Source organism: Camponotus vicinus, unplaced genomic scaffold (genome assembly GCF_025532165.1).
Source record: "Camponotus vicinus isolate PSW18456_S1 unplaced genomic scaffold, iyCamVici1.0 SCAF_4, whole genome shotgun sequence".
NCBI classification, from domain to species: domain Eukaryota; kingdom Metazoa; phylum Arthropoda; class Insecta; order Hymenoptera; family Formicidae; genus Camponotus; species Camponotus vicinus.
The window spans coordinates 5,139,532-5,163,136 of NW_028141976.1; the positions used below are offsets into that span (position 1 = coordinate 5,139,532).

Here is a 23,605-nt window from a genome sequence, read left to right on the forward strand (position 1 = left end):
AGAAAATATCTCAGATTAGAGATGACAGAGATAAAACTTGTGACTGATCATATTTCATGGGAAAGTTCCCGTGAGGATGGCAAAGCAGACGCCGCCGTAGCCCAAAAATCAACTAATCACCGTGTAGGCTGACCATATTTCATTCAGCGAATTTCTTTCACCCGCACATTCCGCCCGGTCGCGGAGTAACATCGGTTTCATTCAATCAGCGGATTATAACGGTCTGCATGGTCGATCGGCCATATTCGGCGGTAACTACAAATAATCGGCGGCAGTTCAGGTAGAAACGCGCGGTCCCTCGTCACCGTTTAAAACACTAGGATCTGTAATTATATCGTCGATCATCATCGATCGATATCAATCGACCGATAATCACGGCAAATGGACTACGAATGGAAGTCGCGCGAAATAAGGTGCCTCGGGGATAATCTGTTTCTCGAAATCACCGAGTCGAACTTGTTTGACGGACCTTAAAGACAATTCGATGGGAGAGAAATCATCGATGCAACAATATGCGATAATAATACGTCTAGACGTCCTATTTCAAACGAAATCGAGGCACTTTCATCAAGTAACCGTGCGCGAGTAATGGACGCCCCAGGTAGCGAACGTAGAAATGCGACCTTTCATCGCTTTCATACTCGAAATGTATAATTATCGCAGATACCACTTGTGAAAGGCAGATAAACACGCATAATAACATACATTCGTCGGGAATGGAGGCTACACGAAATGGTGTAACCTGTCGCTGATTGAGAAGCGCGAACTGGATCACCGCCTCAAGAAATTCTAATAGATACACGCGTCAATAAAGATCTCTACTTTTTTCTTTTGATTGAATAATCATTATAATTTGATTGAATATTCATTACTCTGTCTCTTCAGATAGCACGGTTAAAATAATTTTAAATAGCGTTTAAAATAATATCAAATGTATTATGACTTGATATAATAATTACATAATTATGTCCATAACTTTTTTATAGATAGTAATATAATTTTAGTGTAGTATAAAAATTATGTAACGTAATACATAACTTCTTATTAGCATGTGATTTTCGATAGAAATTTTTTTATCATACTTAGACTGGAGAAAATAATTTATTTGATATGGATTTGATAGTTATTATTTGAAATGTGATGATGCATGATGATTTAGCTGTCTAAAAGAATGCAGAAAATGCAGAACTCCAATCGCTATAAATGTATTTAGAAACAGACTCCTTCTCCACAAACTTCTTTTTCTTTCGTTTTTCCATCCGTCTCGGAGACGATGATCGCCTAATGGAAGCCAACATCGCTTTTCACGATGCGTAATGAGAAAAAATGACAATGCAATGTCGAGGACGATGCGTCTCGAGCATCGGAGCCCGCCAAGAGCGGGAGCGATCGGGGCCAGTTTGTTGACGTAATCGACGAAAACACCTCCCGTGCCGGGGCAGTGAGCGAATCGGTTGAGTGGTCGAGTGGCAGGCCGGTGGTTATCTTCAATTTTTCCATTAAGGCACAGGTTGGTCGCCTAATGGTCGCTATTTGCTCCTCCGCTTGTGTTTCGGCAGTGGATCTCACCTCGACCGGTCGCTCGCTTGTCGCGCGAAATCGACAACGTGCAGGTAACTCGTCGGGGCTTCCGGGAGCCCAAACTTGGGGCGCGGTACCTCAAATTCCTTTTGGCGCCGCCGCGAGGCCGATTTCTGGGACGAATATTAAAATCGGTCGACGGACACTACGTTGATGCGGCACCCGCGCTCTCGCTGCACCTTCGAGACGATGGCACACAGGAAGAAACAGGTTTGACAACCTGGAGGTGGGCCCAGCGGGGCCACGTGCTGCGGCGCATTACTTATAATCCTATCAGCGTTTCTCTCTCTCTCTTTCCGTTCTCGCTCCTCCTCTGCCTCTCTTCGCTCGTGTTCTCTACTTCCTCTTTTTGCTCCTCTTCCTTCCTTCTCTTCATCTTCGAGTCTTCTCTCCTCCCCCGCACGCAGACTCTCTTCCCGAGCACTGGACCTTGCGCTGGTCGCCCTCTCCTGCGACATCGGCGCAGCGCGTGTCGTCCTTCATTCTGACGAGAGTTTTTTATTGTTGCGAGACGATGTCTTTTAAGCGTTTGAGAGCACGCGACGTTCCATCATTACCGTTTGCGAAGGGACGTTTGATTAAATGGGCATCAACGGGAATGCTCAGAAAATGTAATGTAAAGTGGTTCATAAAAGATAGCATTAGAACTCTTTAACAGAAAAAAATTGTAGTAAGGATACGATTATGATTGCACAGTATTCAAAGAATCTGCATTCGGAAAAATGTAAGTAGGACATTCGTTCTTTCACAAGCATTTGAATGCTTTCATCGATTCATTTACCAGTCAGAAATTGTTAATAGGATATCAATCAAGCATAAATGTATAATCGACGTACTCTTAAGTTTGACTGACGGACGTTTATTAATTGAATATTTGTAAAACGATGGGAAAACAACCGAAAAAAAATGCAAATCTAACTGCATACCAAATTTATATGCATAATGTAGGCGACCTTGCCCGCATCCATTTTGACCCTGACGAAAATCAGACGTACGAAACCTGTTTCATTGTGTGAGATAAGCCGCAGTCTAAAGTTACAGAAAAACTACGTACAATAAACATGTTAACCTTCGAATATTTTAAATTTTGTTTTAAATCTCTCAACAAAATAAAAATCAATTCAAACGAAGAAATGACAAAACAAATGTAAAAAAGAAAGAAAAAACTCTAGTATCCTCAGAGAGAAGATAAATTTTATGCTATAATGATGACGATAATTGTTTTTTTACGACGATAGAGAAAAATGGATAAAGCTGATGACACGTTTCATAATCCACGAGATGGGAAGGCAAAAAGTTATTGCGATAACCTCTGTGATTATTTCGATGATTAATATAATATCGAAATGATCACGGAGTAATAAAGTGAAATAAATAATCGTATGATTAGCGGGTAGGCTGGTGGAAAACTGTGGATCGGTAACGAGTACCGCGCCACTGGTTAGAGTTAGCGAAAGAAGTCGTTGAGTTACGAGAAGGCTGCGGCAAGAAAACGAAGAAGGTGGAATCGCGCGAGCTGGATCCGGGACTTAAATAATTAAAGCGTTGCATCGCGGTTGCCGCTTTCTTGCGTAATACGATCTCCCCGTCGTATACGATTAGATCTACGCAATCCTTTTTTCCCCTCTCCCTTTACGCCGTTTGCACGAATTACTCTCTACTCTCTCTCCTCCCCGTCGTTATATCATTCCGTAGAAAGAAATGCATGCGGCAGGTGGCTGTATGCAACGACCGGCGCGTTTGGAATGTGGGAGTGGGATGAGAGTGGTCGATAACGCGCTGTCGGCGCAGGTATTACTATGAGTCGCTTTCTAGATATAGGAAATAATGCACGAAGTTATATGTCTGGACAGCTATTCATGGTGATACGATTAATACGAGGCTATTTTTAGAATTGTCATTATAAAAAAGAAACAACGAATATTAATCACGACAAAATTGCCGAATTTTTTAACATCAAATGTATGTTTGAAATAATCTCGAAGTGCTTAGACTTTGTTTTTTTTGTATATCGATGTCATGCGACGTCGACTCGCGAAGAAACGTGGCGTAACCTTCTCATTGTTGATTCATTTGTGAAAGGCGACTGAAAAGCGGATGTCTGCGGGCGTTTGGAATTCGACAATTATTGTTATACGCGTAAGACAAAATACTCGATCTGCACTTCCGGCAGCGAGTAGGTCGATACACCGTTAGGATATCCCCCTACGAAAGAGGAGCCAAATGAATAAAATGTTCGAGAGACAACCTGGAGGTGGACCACGGCTCGTCCTTCTTTCGTTTCGAAGCGCGAGAGGGAACAAACGGATTTATTACTCCCCGCTGGCAAATGTAACGTTAATACACGAGTCTCGGCTTCAAAATTTACATAGATGCGTTTATCTGAGAACCCCCGAATCGAAAAACAAAATGTCAATATACACAATCATTTTAAAATCTCATGAACGTGATATATAATATACTCTGTTCTTTGTATATATATTACCGTTAACTATTATTAAACGATACAAATTAATGTTTCCCTTGAAGCTTAGACCATGAAAATACGATGGTTAATATAAGTGATAGGCGAGCAAATTGAACTGCATCTACGTTATAACGTCACTCTTCCTCTCTGTAAATTCTAATATCTCGTGGAAAGGAGAAGTGCCTTCCCTGGAACCTCTTTCGACTCTCGCTCCTTCTTCCTCTCTCGGCGAGTAGTGCCATCGACCAATACATGGTAATATAGGCTTGATAGAAGTTAACACACCCTGACTGCATGGAGCCTTCCGTGCTCGTCCACCTCCGCAGCACGACTCGAACATGAGCGCGTAGAAGAAGAGAAAGAGGAAGAGAGAGAAGCGTATTTACCGTCTCTCTTTTTCGCACTCTGTTCTCCGCTTTTATAACTCGGAGTTTCATCGGAGCGTAATCGTTCTCCTTCGAGAGCCTCGCCAACTGCGGCGGTGTTCTTCTCGTAATGCTTGATTTTCGCGCGGATCTTCGCTGAAGAAGACGTCATGTGACGCCTAAAGCGACGAAGCGCTTCACATGGTGGGTGCTACATGGCGCAGATAATGGACGCGTTCATCGAGTGTATACGTATCTATTTTATTCATCCTTCCAAACTGCACGAATATTACAATTCACAATTATATGAAAATTATCAGTCCACCAATAAACTTTAAGACTATTTTAATAAAATAAAAAATCCCTTATTTACATTTATCATGAGACAAAAAAAGTATTATTCCATTTTCGCAAAAAATGCGAATTCAGAATTTGCTCCAATATTATTAATTAGTAACAATTTTGACAATCAAATTAATAATTCATAATTTTAAATAATTCTGATACTGGGTAATAAATATGCGTGATACAAGCACGCGAGCATTTTTAGTTAGACGCTTTCTTTGCGTTTCGAATTCGGCGTCGGTCATCCAGGTCATCACTGTCGCCTCGCGAAAGCGCGTGCACGCAACACGCATGCACACGCGCTCGCGCACACACAATGGTCGCCGGTCAAAGTTCTACCCTCACTTAGCAATAATTCAGCCGTGCTGGTTTATCCTCCTCGGAGACTTGCGCCTCCGTACGGCTTCCTCCTCTGCTTCTCGTCCCTTTCGCCCACCAACCGCTCTGTCTCCCTCGAGTAGTTACATACACGATCGTACAACGTGCCAATATCGATAAGTCAGTCGGAGCAAAAACAAGCGAAGGATTGGTTCCACCCGGTACAGTCGGTTGCATCTTTCGTTCATCGTGCGATCTCGTTGCACACACGTATACATTCACAAAAAATGCAAGAAATCAGTTAAATTATGAATAGCTAATGTTGATTAGACGAAATAATAATTTTATATTATGTATAACACACTTATAAAATATTTATTTAAGCAACATTTCACATTCACTTTACTTGGAGCGAAAAGAGAAAATTACACATGCTAACAATGATAACAGAAACATCCGCAGATACTATTCAGACTATCCGCGGATTGCGAGTGTGGCATTAATTTCGCGTGGCACGTGCGCCAGTAGCAGCAGCATAAACGCGCGTTTAATTATCTTTCTCGTTGCGTGCCGCAATGAACCTCGCATTTTCTGCACATAATCTCACAACGATTCGTACTATGCACTATCGTCTAGACGGTTTCTAAACAAGTCTGTTCGCGCTAAATGCTAATTAGTTACTTGGTAGCCATAGAAAGGAAGAACTCTACAAAGCGAAAAAGAGAGATGAGAATAGATTGATGATAATAAGAATGAAAAACACAAAAATTTTCGATTTTATCGATTGTTTTTGCTGTAATTTATTCGATAATAAGAATCATCTGTATGTTTAAAACAAAGCGATCGGTTGAGAAATCTCGAATGAGTACGTTGTTTATCTACGATCACAATCGCCTATATCGTCAGACATCGGTCATATCCGATAAATGGACGTCATGGTAATATAACTCGCCGGTTACGATCATAAACGAGTCTACGTGTCGGAAAAGTAAATTTGATAGTTCCATCGTGCGCGCGTATCCGGATCAAGATGTGCAATAAACCGACACGATGTTGATCTTTCTAACCGGTCGGACATCTCGAACGAGCGAGCAGATTAGATCATAGAGTTCCGGGCAGTTCGTGTCATGCGAATTTAATGGTGCAAATCATCCCGGCTTTCGACCAATTATCGATTATCAGCGAGTCGAGTATGTATGCGTGTTTCTTGCATGCTCGCGATGCACAATTTCTGATCCCACCGGCGTAAAGTCCAATTAAAGTCGGCTACCCGTCTGGAGATAATTGGCGAACATTCGCGCGAGGACGTAACTCACCGTAGCCGGTAGCCTCTCTCTTCCTTCTTCTGTCTCCTTTTCCCATCGCTCTATCTCAGTCTCTCTGTCACTAAAGCTTCCCGTATGCATCGTTGATTATATTCCGCACGAAAAATATAAGACGCAAGCTCGGGACGAATCGATCGCGTCGGGTCAGGTAACCTGGAGACTTCAATACCGAGTATGATTGTAGAGATTTCAATGCGTGTATAATGCGTTGTTCGCACTTTGAACTAGAATTATTTTTTGACCCCATGCTACCGTTATCTTAACAAAAGCTTGCATACATTTTTATATTAAATTTATTATAAATTATGATCATATTTTTAATAATTTTAATATTTATAAAATATATATTTATGATTTTAATTATATACTCTTATGCTAATTTTATTTTATAATATTTGTAATTTTATTTTTTAATATTTGTAAGCGTGGTACTTCGCATTCGTTTACATTGCGCGTTTGGCGAGAGACACTGTCGCCAGATGCATTTGACTTTAATGAATTTCATCGCGACGATAACATTCGGTACGAATAAATCGCTTTCCATTCACAACATACGACGCATTACTCGGCGTAGCATTCGGAGACGTTTCGTTCGTGGAGGACCGGGGGAGAACAACAAAGAGTAAGACGAAGTCAATAATATCCACGTAAAACACCCACACGAGATGAGGTGAAGCGGCTGGCCGGTCGGCTGGCTGGCTGGCTCCCCGAGCGGCGATTGAAGCACGGCCCGATCGTAAGTCTCGCTCGGGCATAAACCAATCCTGAAAGGAGAACGCGATGGAATGGGGTATCCATTTCACGAGCGATGGAGACATCGGGGATACCTCGTTCGATTCCAACCTCGTATGCTAATTCTCCGGCTGTGCGTCGCGCCGCGCCATTCGCCGCTCTCGGTGCGGCGTCTCGTACGCGCGCCGCTACGCGAGACCGGCACGGAAATAGGAGGAGACCCTCGAGGATACTCGAAGAGCACGCTGGGATCTGCATTAAATCTCTGCGCGCCGGTTTACTTAGAAGGAGAAATCGTCCGCGCGTCGGGATGAAAGATACGCCGTATTGAATCGTCGGGAGCCAAGATTTTGTCAAGCTTGGATATAAAGCGAGCGATAAAAATATTTTTTTTTTTATTAAATCAAATTAATAAGTATATCTTAAATAGTGAAAATATTTGACTAGAATTAAAACTGATTTTGTATACAATAACTCTATGCGATTTTTATAACTTATGAATATCACAGAATCATAAACAGAATATATTTCAATCTGTGTGTGTGTTAGATAATCTTATTTTAATATTCATGCTTTTATTAACGTGTATAAGCTATTACATTAATCGTTATTAATGCAGGTTTATCATGAAATTGTTTGATACATTGACACACCTTGTGGTAGCAACGGCCTTTGTGTCGCTTCACCTGCGAGCCGCATTAAACAACCCGCATCTTCATCTTATCTTACACCTTCACGCAAACAATTCTTTCACCCCTCCGCACCCCAGGCGGCTGTTGAATTTTTCATCTACCGACCGTTGCTACTCTATTTCGCTTTTCATTCAATCTCATGTATTTTTACTTTAAATTGCCGAGAGCGTAATCTGAAAAAAATAAACTTTGCGAAATTTTCGATGGGATATACAGACACGTGTACGCTGGCACGAGGACCTCCCGTGGAGGACTCGACGACTGATAAAAATGTCTCTACTTGATTCCGCTTCTCTGCGAGAGAGAAGCCTCTTCCTCGCTTCTCCCCTCGTACGCCCGCCTTTATCTCGTCTTATTTGGTACGGACGAATGACGAGGGACGCACGAGATTACTGCGTTGCTGCCCGTCGAGAGACGCGTCCCGAGTGCGGTAGGTACCCCGCAAGAGTCAGTTCGCCGGATGATAAAATGACGAGGGATGAGACCGGACCGCATGTGATGTGCGGACACTATCCTCGTTATGCTCGCGAGCAGCATCAGTGAATGATGAGTCCCGTGGAATTTCAGCGTAGGAATCCGCGAGTTTTCAGACTAACTTGCACGGAGAGAAATTGCAGATTAATTTTCCTCGGTTATTAGCGTTAAAAATAACAATTGCGAGAACAAAAAATTAACATATAAAGACACTACAAAGAGCTTAACATTTCTAGATTGTTTTACATAGTTAAATAATTAAATATATGAATATGTGTGCGCAGAGAGAGACATCGTTAATTTTAAACGCAAGCAACTACATCACATCGTCCATAAAGGAAGAATTATTTCCAGAGGTACCTCTCTCTTTTTCTCTCTGAAACTCCAATTAAAATGATGGAATCTGCGCGGAACCCGCGGACGAACGCACGAAAGTTCGCCTCGCCGTTCCTCGACGCAGTCGTCGTCGACGTCATTCTCGAAGTAACGCTGAGGATAATTTATGTAATTCATTCGGTTAATATCGGCGCGCCGTGTCGTAAAGCGTCCGCATAACCAATTTGGCACTAAAGACCTCGGCACGAGGGCCCTTTAAGGCCCCTCTCGCGGTGGGCAGCGCCATAACATTACGGGTTACGAGTCACCCCGCGTTCCTCGGCGTCCGCATTCACGTCGCAGTCATCTTCGTCGTCGCCGTCGGTTCCTTCCCCTTCCCCTTCCCCCTTTCTTGCGCGATGTTTCGTTGCCCCGCGCATTGCCCCTTTTTTCCAACCACTACCTTTTTCTTCGCATTCGTCCCGGCGTCAGGTGGAGAGGCTGCGCCGATGGCGGATGATATTAGCATGGTAACTGGTGGCCCCAGCAGGCGTCTTATTAAATTTGTACCATAAGCAATATCGGGATGCGGCCCGGGGCCGTTTCAATTTGCCGGCTCGGAAATTTAAGGCTTACCCCAGGGCCCGTCCCGCTTGTTGCCGCGAGTGCTACCACGTCGCCACACTACGGATGATGCATTGCAATTACTCTATCGTAATCACAAATTCACCGCGAAGATCAAAGAACGTCGATTTTTTTCGTAATTTTTTTTTCTTTCATAATCGCTCCAAGTCGCGCGAACTTCGACGATATTTTACTTCACTTTACTAGAGACCCCTCGCAGTCGAGTCTCGCGCGGCAGTTTCAGGAATTCGCTAATTACGAGGCGGAATACATAGTTAAGCGAGCAGGTGGAACTTCTTTTACAAGCGCAATCGACCGCAACGTCTCTTTTCGCAAATCTCGAGTTGTACTACATCCAAGGTCGCGATGAGTGGAAAACGTGAGTGCGTTCTCGCGATCGAGTTTTTCAATTAATTCGTAGCTATCTGGAATGTATAAATTGCGAACAGGTTGCCCCCGAGACGTTTATTTTGCACTCGCGTCTGAATATGGTAGATTCACATATCAACGTGTTTATCGCATTCCGTGAATTAAATATCATCGCATGGATACAATACTGTAGTACACTTTACTGCTGTAAGGATCGCACTGATGGTGTCGCGGAACCAGTCGCACCAAACCAACGTTATATAAGATTCAAGTTTTTCTAAAAAACGTTCTTCCGCAGCGTCAAATTTTATTTATAATTGGATCACGTGCACATATAAGTACATTAACGTATATTTATAATATTTATAAATATTACATTGATCCCAATGATGAAAGATGATATAAAAAAGATATACTTATGACATTATTATTACGTAATTCTATAATTAAAATGCTTATTCACATTTTGCTGCATTCGTCCGCGCTGAATAAAAGTTAATCAATGTTTCATCAATAAATGATGTTCGCTTCGAATACTATTTACAACAATACCGAGGTATCTATATCGATGATGCGGCGTGAAAGAAAAGATACGAAACGAAATGACATAATAAGATATCGAGTTCAACGGTACCATGCTGCTAATGATTACAAATGACTGTGCCGATGTACTAAAAAGATGGGCCTCGTGATCGATCGACAACAAGAATATTACTCGATTCGATTTGGAACTCGCCGATGTCACCGATTTCTCGGTTAACTTTTCTCTCGTATGAGATTCGATTAGCTGGTCCTCTCTCTCTTGTGTGACAATATATATAAACTTTAAAAGGAACTGAATATAGAAAATTTAGATAATAATTTAAAATTAAAACGAGATCAAGTTGAAGAAATAGTTTTATGGTTTCTATTGAAATTTACAAATTATTCATTATTAAATATAAAAATATAGAAGTATAAATTGATCAATATGATGTTCATCGCAATTATAATAAACAATTGACGTTAATGTTACTTATCGAACAAGAAACAATCATAACCAAAATAATTAAATGTTGTCAAAATGCGTGATGAGGCTCATACGCTAATCGTTAAGAAAAAACGAAGATTTTGTATCTCCAAGAATTTAAATATCAATCGTACGTGGAATATTATCGGACCGATCGTCGCTCAAGAAATCGGAGTACCCGATTATACTCCGATTCCATATTGCTTTGATACAAATGCGTATAAAATCGGAAATATTTTTGTGCCAACCAGCACGCAAGTAACAGATTATTACAAATTGCATCGATGTCTTGAACGATATAATCTACACTTTCTTCAAGTTATTCTATGGTTTCTTGTTAAATAGATAACATGTTTTCGTGCTATACCGGTTCTAAAGATTCTCGGACCGATTCGTGATTTTGTGTTGAAAACCGAGACAAACTTCAAATGGCTTAGTAAAGAATTTCATAGTGTGCGAACGTCCGGTGATCGAGTGAACTTTCGGGTGAAGATACCGATGATGTTATAGATTGACTTTAAAATAGAATAATAGATTGTTGGAATCAGACGAAAATTTCTTTGCAGATAATTCTTGAGCATGGAAGAAATCAAATTAGTTTTACAGGTCACAATTATTATTTTCTCAGTAAAGCACACGACATGTTGACTTTGGAAAATGTGACGATAAATCGCGCAGCTCACGAAGGTGATTTTGACACATCGTTTAATTTATATTTAACATTTTACATTGATAATTTTTAGATTTATCTAGAACGAAATGGTTTGGGTTGATAACGAACGTAGTTGTTACGAAAATCTTTGAACTTCATATCATTAAAGATGTACGTGAGAGGATTTTATATATAGGCGATAACGAACATACTATTCTCTTTAAATATGAGATATGTGAAATCGACGAAAATGGAACCGTAATAAATTCTGTAAATTCTTACGTCGACTTTATCATTGAATTAATAGCTGAGAGATATTACAAATTTATTCCATTTTAATAGGAAATGAAGAAAATACGTTGCAAATGGCTGCCAATAGGAGATAAGGAATCAGACAGTCTTCCATTAACTGAATTCTAAAGTGCGATTAGTAAAACGTGATAATATTGAAGTTTGAACAATATTTGACATATTTATCAAAGTAAAGCTTCTCTTTAGAATTCTTCTCATTATTCACATATGTTTATCGTGATGACGTTTTTAGATATTTTTACGTATACCTATATTATCTATTGTATATGCTATTATATTCTATCATTTTTCATTAAAAGAATTCATTCTTGACAATACTAGAACCAGTTCGTTCCAGACGATGCATCTTCTATGATACTAATGACACCAATGAGAAAATAAAGCGAGATAGCACACAATTTATTTTCATTTTCCGAATGGTGCGAATACCCGCGTACATTCGCATTTATACGCACCGCAAATACGCACGAGAGATGCGGCAGATCGGGCCCGCGATATCAGCTGACTACGTGCTCGAGTCGTGTGCGCATCGCGCATGAATTATTGCGAGATCAGCGCGAATTTTAATAAAGTTACTTTGCCCGTGCGGTAAAAAGACGGAGAGGGAAGCAAAGGGTGACAAGGAGGGCGCACAATCGTGGTCGGATTGAATTATCGGCGTTAAATCCCGCGTTTTATGCGCGCGCGGTTGTTCACCTGACCTGTCAGCGTCGTCGGATGGAGACATTATAAATGTTAATTGCCCGAATTGCACAGTTATCGCGTGGTCTTTTCTTTTTTTCTTTCTTTCCCTCTCATCTGTATCCTATCTTCGCTCTCCGCATTTTCTCTCGTCTCTTACAGCGTCTTCTTTCTTTCCGCGCCCCCGCCGTCTCATTTCCTCTCTTCTCTTCTCTCGCTGAATGCGAGAGACTGCATTTGCATCTCAATCTCGCCGTTGATTTAGCAGTCGTCCGGGGCCATCACTCTTGCCGCGGGAAAGGTCGACTTTAGTATTTTTAGATTAGCCAGTCGCGATGCGGCCTCTCGCGAAGTACTTTTTCGTACCGGAAAGGGTGAAGTGAGAGGGAGAGTTATTTTTTTTCCTTTGAACGCAGGAAAGAGGGTCGCATACGTCCGAATGTCTTTAAATTGTAGATGGCTCAACAGCGAGAAACCGGGAAAAAGATCACGAAGAAGGTCAACTTTTATCCTTCAAACGCGTAAATGGATGGAGATGCACGTGTTGGCAACTCTCTTTTCTTGCATTGCAATACGCAATATATTCACAAAAACGAATTGTCATTGGTTGTGTCGTAAGTCGCGAAAGTTGAATTTACGTTGCGTGGTTGAATTCCATTAAAAATAGAGATCATTGTAGAAGAAATTTCAGGAAAATGTATCCTTTAAAATGAATTTATTTTATATAAAAAAATAAAAGTTTTTTTTATAGTTATCTTACTTTGCAATAAATTACAAAGATTCAGATTTAAAAAATACAAATCAAGTTATAAGGAAATGTAGATATTACAGAACATTTGATTTACAGTTTGATGTAAGGGTCGACAAAACGTTCAATTTCTCAATTTCACATTTTATCGAGATTTATGATCTAGTAAGAGCATAAAAACGTTGAAGCTCTGGCAGCGTCTCTTTATTTACGAAAGGGCAGCGAAACCGTGGGTCACACAATAAAACAGCGTTTATTACGGCGCAGCTCCCGCATTGCGCCCGTGCTGGAGTATCGGTTCGGCACTATATCATCTTACAAGTTAAATTTTATGACGGCTCATCTTGGAATGCCACCATTTTGGAATGCGTAAATAAGTTATTGTTGCGTTCTATCTTGATTTTAATACATCCGCGATTTCGCTGCATCCAGATAGCACGATTGCGACAATCGTGGCCGCGACAAGGAGCAACAGTATTAAGATCTTAAGTTAATCGGAAATAAAATTCATGACCTGCATGACTTGAAAGGGAGATAGAAATTAATCTCTAATTTCTATTTATCTGAGAAAAGAATTTTTATTTTCGTAGAAAGAAACTAAAGCACGCAATTTTCGAGGCAATCATAAAAATGTCTCTTCATCGCAAGTAAGTGAACGCACCCAAACGATGAAAGCATATTTACGCACAAGAAAAGGACGTCACTTTATTCGCACGCGGCATGTTGACAGCCACTTGCTCAACGTACGTACATACAGGACGGGTGCATCTAGAATGCAAGCTGTACAGTTGCGTCGACACACGGCGCGACTTCCGGTACGAGGGACGGAAGTTGTCATCGGTAGAGGCGCGTGCCGGCCACGCGACCGGTCGCGCCTGTATTCGCTTTGCCTCGAACCGGGGAGGCTCGACAATTGACGTTAATGGGACGATCGTGCTGAGACCGATAATTGCACGATCAATCCCAATCGACGACGATTATCCCGCTAAAAGTACCGGAGATACATACGAAATAATGATGTTTCGCCCTCGCCCAGTTATTATCGAAAATTGTCCGGCGAAGGCATCGTAATACAATTTGATTTCAAGTGATTTTGCACGTAGTAATTTCCAAGAATGCAAGTTGACTGATAGATGCACGTGAAAAATATTTACACGCCCCTCTAACAATAATTTTGTCGATCTCAATTTAATATCGCGTTTATTAACCCTGACAATGCGCTTCGAAGACGAGTACATTATAATAGAACGGCATACGAGATGGTAACAATAATTGAATCTAATTTAATACCGTCTTTACCATTGATGAGAATTGATAAGCACGCAATTCTCAGCAGCGCGTAGCATAATTGGACCATAATAATAATGTAGCCGACAGAATAGCAGCACGTACTGCGAAATAATAACAGCCGTGTAGAGAGCGGATAATAAGGAAGCGGATAAATTATTTTCGAATTACACGGTTAGCGCTAATGGGTTGATCGTGCAGTAGCTTCTCTCGCGAAACTGCACGCGTACCGCTAATATCGTTTGCGTATACGCTAATAAGGTCCACCATAAATTCTGACAAAACCTGACAGATGTAGAAATGCGGATGTAACGCAAAGCATTACCTTGCGCCGAGCGCGCATAAAGGATATGTATCTGTTTAGGAGAGCTGATAATTATGAGCGTCAACCGTTATCTTAGAAATCGTGCGGGTAGTGCCTTGCAACGCAACGACGCACGACTAGCACGCACCTGCGTGCCGATACATTCGCTCGTGGTCCCTGTGCAATACACGGAAACGCGCCGAGTTGACGAAACGCACGTTGCTTTGAAACAATACGTTGCCATGGTGAAAGGTAACCGCGCGGCAACACCTGATTTCAATGGGCCCGACTGACGGCGGCCGCTACGGAAAAAGGGAACAAAGGGAGCGCGAGACTTCTTGACCTCGCCCGCGAGAAAAGGGAGCTGCTCCACTTTTCGGAGCGTTTCACGACGACTCTTTGTCGAGCGTCGTCGTGAGACGGCAGTTTCGTGTCGCGGCTTGAGAATGTAAGATGAAAGCGACGTCACGGCGGCTCAATCTCGGGCGACGACAATTGTATTAAATCCTTTTCGATGTCACGCGATATTTCCACGAGACAATAATCAGAGCGTAGTCTTTTCATCTCTTTTGAAAAATGTTGGAAATAGATTTTCTCTTCATTCTTTTCTATAGAAATTAAGTAGGAATTAATCAAAATTAAAAGTTTTTCAATTTTTTAAATAATTATGCATTATTAATAATCATATATTTATTAATTATAATAATTTTATAGAGATAATAAAATTATTGAAGAATTAAAATAATTTTATAGAATTCTTGTCTATAGAAATTAAGTAGGAATTAATCAATTATAATAATTTTATAGAGATAATAAAATTATTGAAGAATTAAAATAATTTTATAGAATTCTTGTCTATAGAAATTAAGTAGGAATTAATCAAAATTAAAAGTTATTCAATTTTTTAAATAATTATACATTATTAATAATTATATATTTATTAATTATAATAATTTTATAGAGATGATAAAATTATTGAAGGATTAAAATAATTTTATATTTATTAATTAAAATAATTTTATAGAGATAATAAAATTATTGAAGGATTAAAATAATTTTATGGAATTAAGATAATTTTATAGAGATATTAAAACTACTGAAGAGGATTACGTTACCGGTATATGTAATGCGATATTAATTCATGAATGTATAATGCAATTTAGCTTCAACAAGAAAGGAGAATCTAAGAAATAATATATACACCTGCAGACTGTCCATCGGCTAGGATAATAACGTGCGGATGCGATAATGCGTACGGCATACGAATTAATTTCATCGTTTGACCCCGAGTGACCTCGATGACTTTTACATGCTTATCCCACGGGAAATCTTTCCTATTTGAGAATCTTTCTATTATCTGCCATCGATTTAACATCTTTCGTTACATTTCCTTTTTTTTACAATGGAGATAACTTGGGTAACTTATCTATTCATTTACCTTTCGTCATTGAATATCGATGGCACTTCCGTCTGTGGCTAAAAAAAGCAAGAAGGAAAAAAAAAGAAGGACGATTCGAGGCCTCGCGCGCAAAAATCCGTGCTGTTCCGTTATGCGCACCGTCGCGTCGCCAGAACACCTTCGTAAACCCCTCCCCGATTGATGTCGGTCGTCGATACATTCGAAATATCGGTACCGTGACGCGCGCGATCACCGTAATCCCTCTACATTTAACATCCGAACGCGTGGGCAACAACATGCAACCCGGTGACGATTTACATTTGCGATTTTCACCCTCCGGTAAAAATGCCGGCCGACAATACCGTCGGGATATCGCCGGGATCTAGTCACATGAAAAACGTCCTGTGCTTATGCAGCCTCCTACAGTCCATCGACGACTATTTATAACCAGCTATATTTTCTACAATATCCATGTGCGGTGCGCCAATTCTTCATAGAAGGAGCACAATAGATATTGCTAAAATTACACAAGGCAATGTTAATGATAAATCTGTACAGGAGAGAGAAATATACTTCAATTATTATCATATATGTCAAGATATATTGTGACAAAAGTAAACGAAAGTTAACGAAAAAATAGAGATTTATGTGATATAAAAATTAGACAAGTGTACAGAAAGATAATAAATGCTACGCATACTAAAGTTTACGCATCGGCACGCTACAGACTTCCTGAAAACCTGCTTCGAGGTGGCAGTTTAAGGTGCACCGCACCACCTGCGGCCGCCACCAAGAGGTACCTGCGGGGTGGCAAGGCGGCGCAGTCGAGCATGATTCCTTCACATATGTTCGCAGAACACCAGCGGCACAGAAACGCGTGCCAGGAGGATTCGCTTGTTGGCGGAGGGGCCCTCCGCGGAGGACCTGCCGGCTCCTGGAATCACGCAAGCATGAATCCGCCAAAGGAGTACCTCCTGCACCTGCAGCCCCCAAGACGGGGCGCGTCTACGCTAACCGTGCGTGAATCCTCGGCATATGATGCCGGGCAACCCTTCGTCTCCTTCTTTTGCGATTCTTAAGTGACTTGTGTCCTGTAGATTACTTCAGCTATAAAACATTATATTATTATAAAACATTATATAATTACATTTCTAATAGAAAATCCGATTATTTTACAGTATTACTGAAACACATTTATAAATTTTTGTCCTTTTAATTAAGCATTAGCTTAAAATATTGATGTCGATAGCTAAAACTTAGAAATTATTTTAGATAAATTACTCTTAATAACCTCGATCCAAGACTTGAGATTCTATTTACATTCATATTTTTTGTGAAATAAAATGTCTATACAAAATAAAAATGTCTATACACTTTGTATATTTTTTATTATCTAGTCTACGCTCGAAATAGCGGACAGAGATACCTCCAGCAGCAGGTCTTGGGGGTCAGTCGGCCATGTCGCCACCATGAAGGGTGTTCACGAAAGTAGCGGTGGCGTGCACTCACGAGACCATGACAGACAGGTGACACGCGCCGGCCACGCGTGCACGTTACGCGCGGGCGTTTGTACGCACGGGAGGTTAATTTGAAAATAAACAGTTGGAAAATGGGCAAACATTGGCAAGGCACTTATGCATTGACATTGTCTTCTTTCGTTACATTTTATTCTTACGTAATGTACCGATATATGACGCTGAAATTGGACAAACCCGATCCATCTATTAGTTGTTTAATCTTGCAATCTAAATACGTTTAAATAGATGGATATCGAATAAGTTTGTAAATTTGATTCTATTATAATTTCTATTTATTTGTTTTAATTTATTAAATGTGATATTCCTTTTTGTAATATTCTTCATAAATAAAAGCACATATTTCTTAACGCATATTTTTATTTTTGTACGCGGAATTAAAATTTATTTCTGATAAGGTTCGGTCTTGTCGTAGATCTTTCAAGAGAAGTTTAGAAACGATGTAGTTAGAGTAATTCACGAACAGGTTTACATACTTTTATCGTGTAATCGTAGACGAGCGAATCGTGCAATGATCGAGGACAGAATTACGTCCTCCGGCGAACGGAAGTATCGAGATGTAGCGTGATAACGTGAAACTCCAGATCGGTCCTCCGCGATGCTGAGAATCGTAGCCGGTTTAACCAGCGAACGGATAATTGCTGGAACTTACGCAGCTTACAGAACAGGAATTAACATCTCATATGATCAGTACACATGTACGTAAAATGAACAAACATTATGATGCTAACAAAATATTTTATTTTCAGAGAAATCGTGAAAAAGAAAGGGAGAAAATTCATATTCTTACAACATAAACGTTTTATATAACATATCAAAGTTAAAAATATTGTAATCAACGAATTACATGCAAAGAATATTTTGATCGAACCGATGATCAAAGATCAGCTTATTGACCAAAGGGTCAAAGAGTTCGTCGGCAAGTACCGGCTTTCGTAGAGACCGAATCGTTCCCTAACGGTTACCGCAACGTTGGTCTATCATGAATCGTGAGTTAGAATTAGATGATGAGTATCGTTGTTCTTCGATCTCGTTCAAACGCCTTTCTGCCGAGTCACTCACGTGAATAATTGACCACCGATTGTGGTCTCCAAACGAGTCCAAGCGAGGAGGATGCGACAGTACACGAGACGTATTGATCATCGTCGAATTTAATCCCGCTAGATAGCTAAGATGGACTATCTCGATGACCTCTCCCGAGTCAATATTCGCGGCTCCATTGTTCCTTCCGAATAATCCGTCCCCTGTCTTATTGTACGGCAATGTCCTCTTGAATTGTTGCGATAAAAAAAAATAAATTATATAATTTTTCAAGCATATAAAATTTTTTTATACGATAAGTCCTTGCGTAGCAGACCATAAATAACAGTGAAGCCCGTGCACGGTCAAATAATAGACTTCATACTTTCATATTGCAGTTTTAACGTGGTTAAAACCCCATGAGAGCTGTTATCTTCTTATATGGCATTATAATCATCCGCTATAATTTAAAGTCGCAGTTGCTGCTCAGGAAGCTGGCCATAAAACACAGCGGCGGGTACAGCAAGTTTCCCCAAAGTATCCAAACAATACGAGTCCGCTTTCACGTGCTCCTCCCGCGTCAATTCGCCGCGTGGAACGATAAACGATATTCGCTTCTCTCACGCGTGGCGCGCGGAATATCTGCGAGACGTCTGCGTTCTTAACGGCGGATAAAGCATGACGGGGCCCGCTCGCGGCTGTATAAACCTCGGTAGTAGGTACCCGGTTGGATATCCATAAATCTATTTGATAGTAGAAAGTCCTTCCATTATTCTCTCCACTTCTCCACGGACTTATCCGTCTGACTCTCCGACACGCGGACCACGCTCGATATGTAACTCCTGCTGGGCAATAAAGGTACCGGCTCGACAACGCGACGGTCCGCACTATCGGTGGTCGCGGGCGTGAAGGTTGGAGAGAAGCAATCGTTTCCCCGAAGGATACGCGACAAAAGACGCGCCCCATTTCGCGGTTAATGTCAAACAGTTATGGAGAGCAGCTTATCTTTTGTCTCCTATTACTTATTATCGCACCGACATTATATTGTGATAATAGATAAGCGACTTCTGGCAGAGAAATTACTATTTAATGGCATTATTAATTAATTAAGATTGATTGATAGAAAATTTGCAATTAATTTTCCTGATGATCTTTCTTGTACTATGCCATGTGCATCAATTATACACTATCTGTAATATTGCAGATATTCCCATGACGTTACGACAGCGGAGACGTAAAAATGCGCGGGTTAGAGTCTCTTCGTAACGTTACGGGCAATAAAGTGACTTTATTCCGGCAGTGCCTTCGTCCCCGACCGGTACGAGGCCGGCAGAAGTCTCGTCGTCGGAGAAAGCACCAATTACGGAAAAGAAAAGCGTCTACCAGCGTGACAACGCGGTTGGTCTCCGGATCATTCGCTGCCGCCGACGACAACGAAGCGCGAACGACGTTACGATGTGTGGGTGACTCGGCCGCGTCTCGTCGCGGCAAACATAAAACCGTGCCGTTTAAGGGTTTGGCGTACCACCGTAATTCACAACATTGTCCGTCCGCATTATTTACGGCTCGCTTCGTTACGTGCTTGTCTCGTTGTTCGTGTGTCCCCACCGTTTCTCCTCCCGACATCCGTGTCCTTACATCAGAGGTGGCAAGAGATGAGAAAGAGAGAGTAGGAGAGAGACGTTTGATGGATTAAACACATGAGACACTTTGTCATACAGGAAATATCGAATTTCCTTGAGTGATGTGTATTCGTATGACAACGTTGAACAATATGGAATGATACTGGCGGTGATTGTTAAGCGAATGTAATTTAAGACCGGTGCTGTGAACATTGACGACTGAGTAGACCAGATGTATCGTAAAGCGACAAGGGAAAAAGTTGCTGCTAATGTATGACTAACGCGCGAGAAAAGTCAACATTATATATCTCATTTGTTAGGGTAGCTAATTACATACATTAGTAATTTCACTACAATAAAATGAAACATCGTATACAGAGGAGAATGTCTCCAAAGAAAAATGTATCAAACTAAACAATGTCGCGCAATATTATACAATTTTTATATCTCTTCTCAGATAATGTCTTCTTTTATTGACTAGCTCTTAGCATTTAATATGTTCATGAATCAATGTTGAAGAAAGGTAAAATGCATTCTCCGCGATTATTGCAGAAATAAGTGGCAATTACTCGATAATAATTACGCCTATCGATCATTCGGGACAAATAGACATTTTAACAGAGTTAATGATGGTAATCAAGCTGTCTCACTGTCATTTAACGGTAAAACAATTATAAGAGCAGTAGCAGTGCACAGTCTGTGATTTCCCGCAGAGGAGAGGCGATCTTTGCGTGTCGCACGCGCGAGCACGTCAACATCATGGGCCAGCATCATCCATGGCGAGGTCCATAGAGAGGTACCGGAGCTCGCGGGCGGCCTTATGCAAAGCCAATATGACGGGCGTGTCTGCGATGATTGAGCGAAGCGGGCAGCGTGCACTGCGGCGGTTCGACCGACCGACCGACCTCGTATTTCGTATTCATAGAATTGCCTGGGAACTGGGAACAGGCTGTGTTCGTTCCTCTCGTCTCCCTGCGCACGAACGCGCGAGACCTTTTGAGCCCTGCTGCCTCGGGCCCTTCTCGTTGGGCCTCGTCTCTCTCTCTCTATCTCTCTGTGGGTTCGTTTCTTTTGAATCTTACCTCGGCGCATTTCGTACTTCCGCGAGCTGTCTCTTTAAATTCTCTTATCCGTTTGATTCTTGCCATATTAAATTAATCAATCGCTCTTTTGCAATTTGTTTAAAATTTCTAGCATCACGAAATAATTTTAGATATACGACATTAATAATAATTTTAAAGAAAGGGGACAGAATAAAATTTTTTGAAAAATTGGAGATTATCTTCTTATTTATACTGATTGATCACCGTATGATATAAATGCTGAGACGCGGGTAATGCGGCTTATCGGGTAAATTTCTGAATAAATAAAGTGAGTTATAGACATAAATAGAGCCGTCAAGTGAATCTTGAAAGCGTGACAGCGGTAGGACGAGTTGTCGTAATCGCGACCGAAGGGATAAGCGAGAGGACTAGAGAGATGTGTAGCAGATCGAGTGCAGGATACGAGGCACCGCGCGTGTGGGCGAAGGATCGAATGTCATACAAATCGCCGGTAACCTAAGCCAAAACCAGCTCGGCTCGCGCGCGAGCTGTCTTGGACGTTTGGATCATTAATAATCCAGTCCTTGCGCGGGTATCGACGATCGAGCGAGCTTGAATAAACGTGCGATAAGGGGTGTCTAGTATAAGAAGTTGAAGAACCTTACAATGAGAGTAGATTATCAAGCAAAACAATATAGTTGCATTCTTGCACGAAGAAAAATATATAAAATAATGACATATCAATGCAGTTATGAGTAACTTTCTGTAAACTATTATGCTTATGATTTTTAGCTGCATACTATTATCTTCATCTGACTCCAAGTACAAAGAGACCTCTTGTGTTCCTCGAATAATATTTTGAGTAACGATGAAGAGTTGACTGGCGAGAATAGACCGCGGGTGGCGTAATCGGGTTTATGCGCCACGCTCTAGAAAGTCGCGGAATTTCATCGCCGATCAGAGAAGAGATTGGCCAAAGTGAGAGTGTACGGTTTGACCTATAATACATATGAGTGACCGATCGAAGATTATCACTCGTGAACGCAAAGGAACCGTCGCAGAGTGAAAAGGCCTAGATCGATATGTCATCGGATCGATCGACAAGAGCGATCGCGGTGGAATTCGATGTCTTTCTTTCTTATTAACCCGGCAGACATATTGCGAAAGATTTGCCGGGGTAGTTAGAGGATATTTCGCCGTGGCTGGCCGTTACTCAAGTCGCTGTCGGCAGCGAAGGCACCGCGTGTGCTACGCGGCCAGTCAGGTGTGACGGAGCGCATACTAACGCGAGGGCATAGGCTAACGACTACTGCCTCCCGTAATTGTTCTTCGGGATCGAACGAATCACGATGGATACGCCATTGCCACCGCCAGTCCTCTTGATGAAAGTGATAAAAAAATAGAGAAAGATCTCCAATCATTGAACTTTATAAACAAAAAAAGAAAATGTCTCTTTCCCCCTTTTCTTTGAAATTGTTTTAAGAATAAGTGCGAAGGAGATTATAAACACGCAGACACGTATACATTGATTTTTAGACAATGTTACACATTGTAATAGAATTGTAATAATTTGTCTGGAAACGTATTAAGCTAGAGTGCAAAGAGAGGTATCTGGCGCAAACTCGTAAGATGATCAAAGATTAAAATTGCGAAACACACACGCGCGAGTTGTACTCTCGAATGAAATTACAATTGGAAATTCCGCGTAACGGGCGTGCATTCGGCGAAGGACAAACACGCTACCGGCTACCGAGTTGAGGCCGGCTTCCCATGGGGTCGAAACTAGCTGGAGTCGGCGGAGAATCGAACGTGCTAACACGGGGTTTCCATTACTCGATTCCGCGAGAAACCACGCCGAGGCAACTACTACGGTAGGTAGGTAGGTAGGTAGGTAGATAGGTGAGGGCTGCCGCTAGCTTAGGTCGGTTCGAAACCGAGTCAAGATTACCGGCGACTCGATGGCCCCTGTTAGGCGAGATTACAGGCCGGGACAGCACCTCATCTGCCTGAGGTCATAAGTCCCGTACCTGTCCGGAAACGCATTTTCCTACCGCGTATCGCCTACTGGGCTCCGTATCCCTCCCTCCCTCCCTTTCGTCCCCCCTTTTACGCATACCTGGGGGAATATATCGCCCGCGCATTACCCGCCGCATCGCGAGATATTAACTCGCGAGCTAGTTACGATGTCTGGCGCCAAGGCATCTACGAAATCTCTGACGTAATGGCGCCCGCTAGCGCGGCGTACCGTTAGATGAATTAAGCGGGGAAGGGACTTAACGAGAATCACGAAGGAACGCTTTTCGCCGACGCTTCTAAAAAGTTGTCCGCCGCCGACTGATTGTTTCGTACGTTCGTCATCATTAATCCTCGTAACGTGCGCGTCGGT

The 23,605-nt window shown here is 41.6% G+C and overlaps 2 protein-coding genes across 2 annotated transcripts in view; both read left to right on the top strand.

Annotated features, from left to right (window-relative positions):
* LOC145970771 (uncharacterized) overlaps positions 1-17,265 on the top strand; it is a 121,486-nt gene extending 104,221 nt beyond the window's left edge. The window contains exon 7 of the mRNA XM_083097709.1: positions 16,855-17,265. The gene's annotated coding sequence lies outside the window, so the exon portion shown is untranslated. The remainder of the gene's footprint in view (positions 1-16,854) is intronic.
* On the top strand, positions 10,616-11,875 carry LOC145970482 (uncharacterized). Its single transcript, XM_083097300.1, has 5 exons — positions 10,616-10,874; positions 10,962-11,102; positions 11,183-11,303; positions 11,360-11,538; positions 11,611-11,875. Exons 1-5 carry the CDS (start codon positions 10,671-10,673, stop codon positions 11,686-11,688), a joined length of 723 nt encoding a protein of 240 aa, XP_082953426.1. The 5' UTR covers positions 10,616-10,670; the 3' UTR covers positions 11,689-11,875.
* Positions 17,266-23,605: the final 6,340 nt, after the last annotated feature.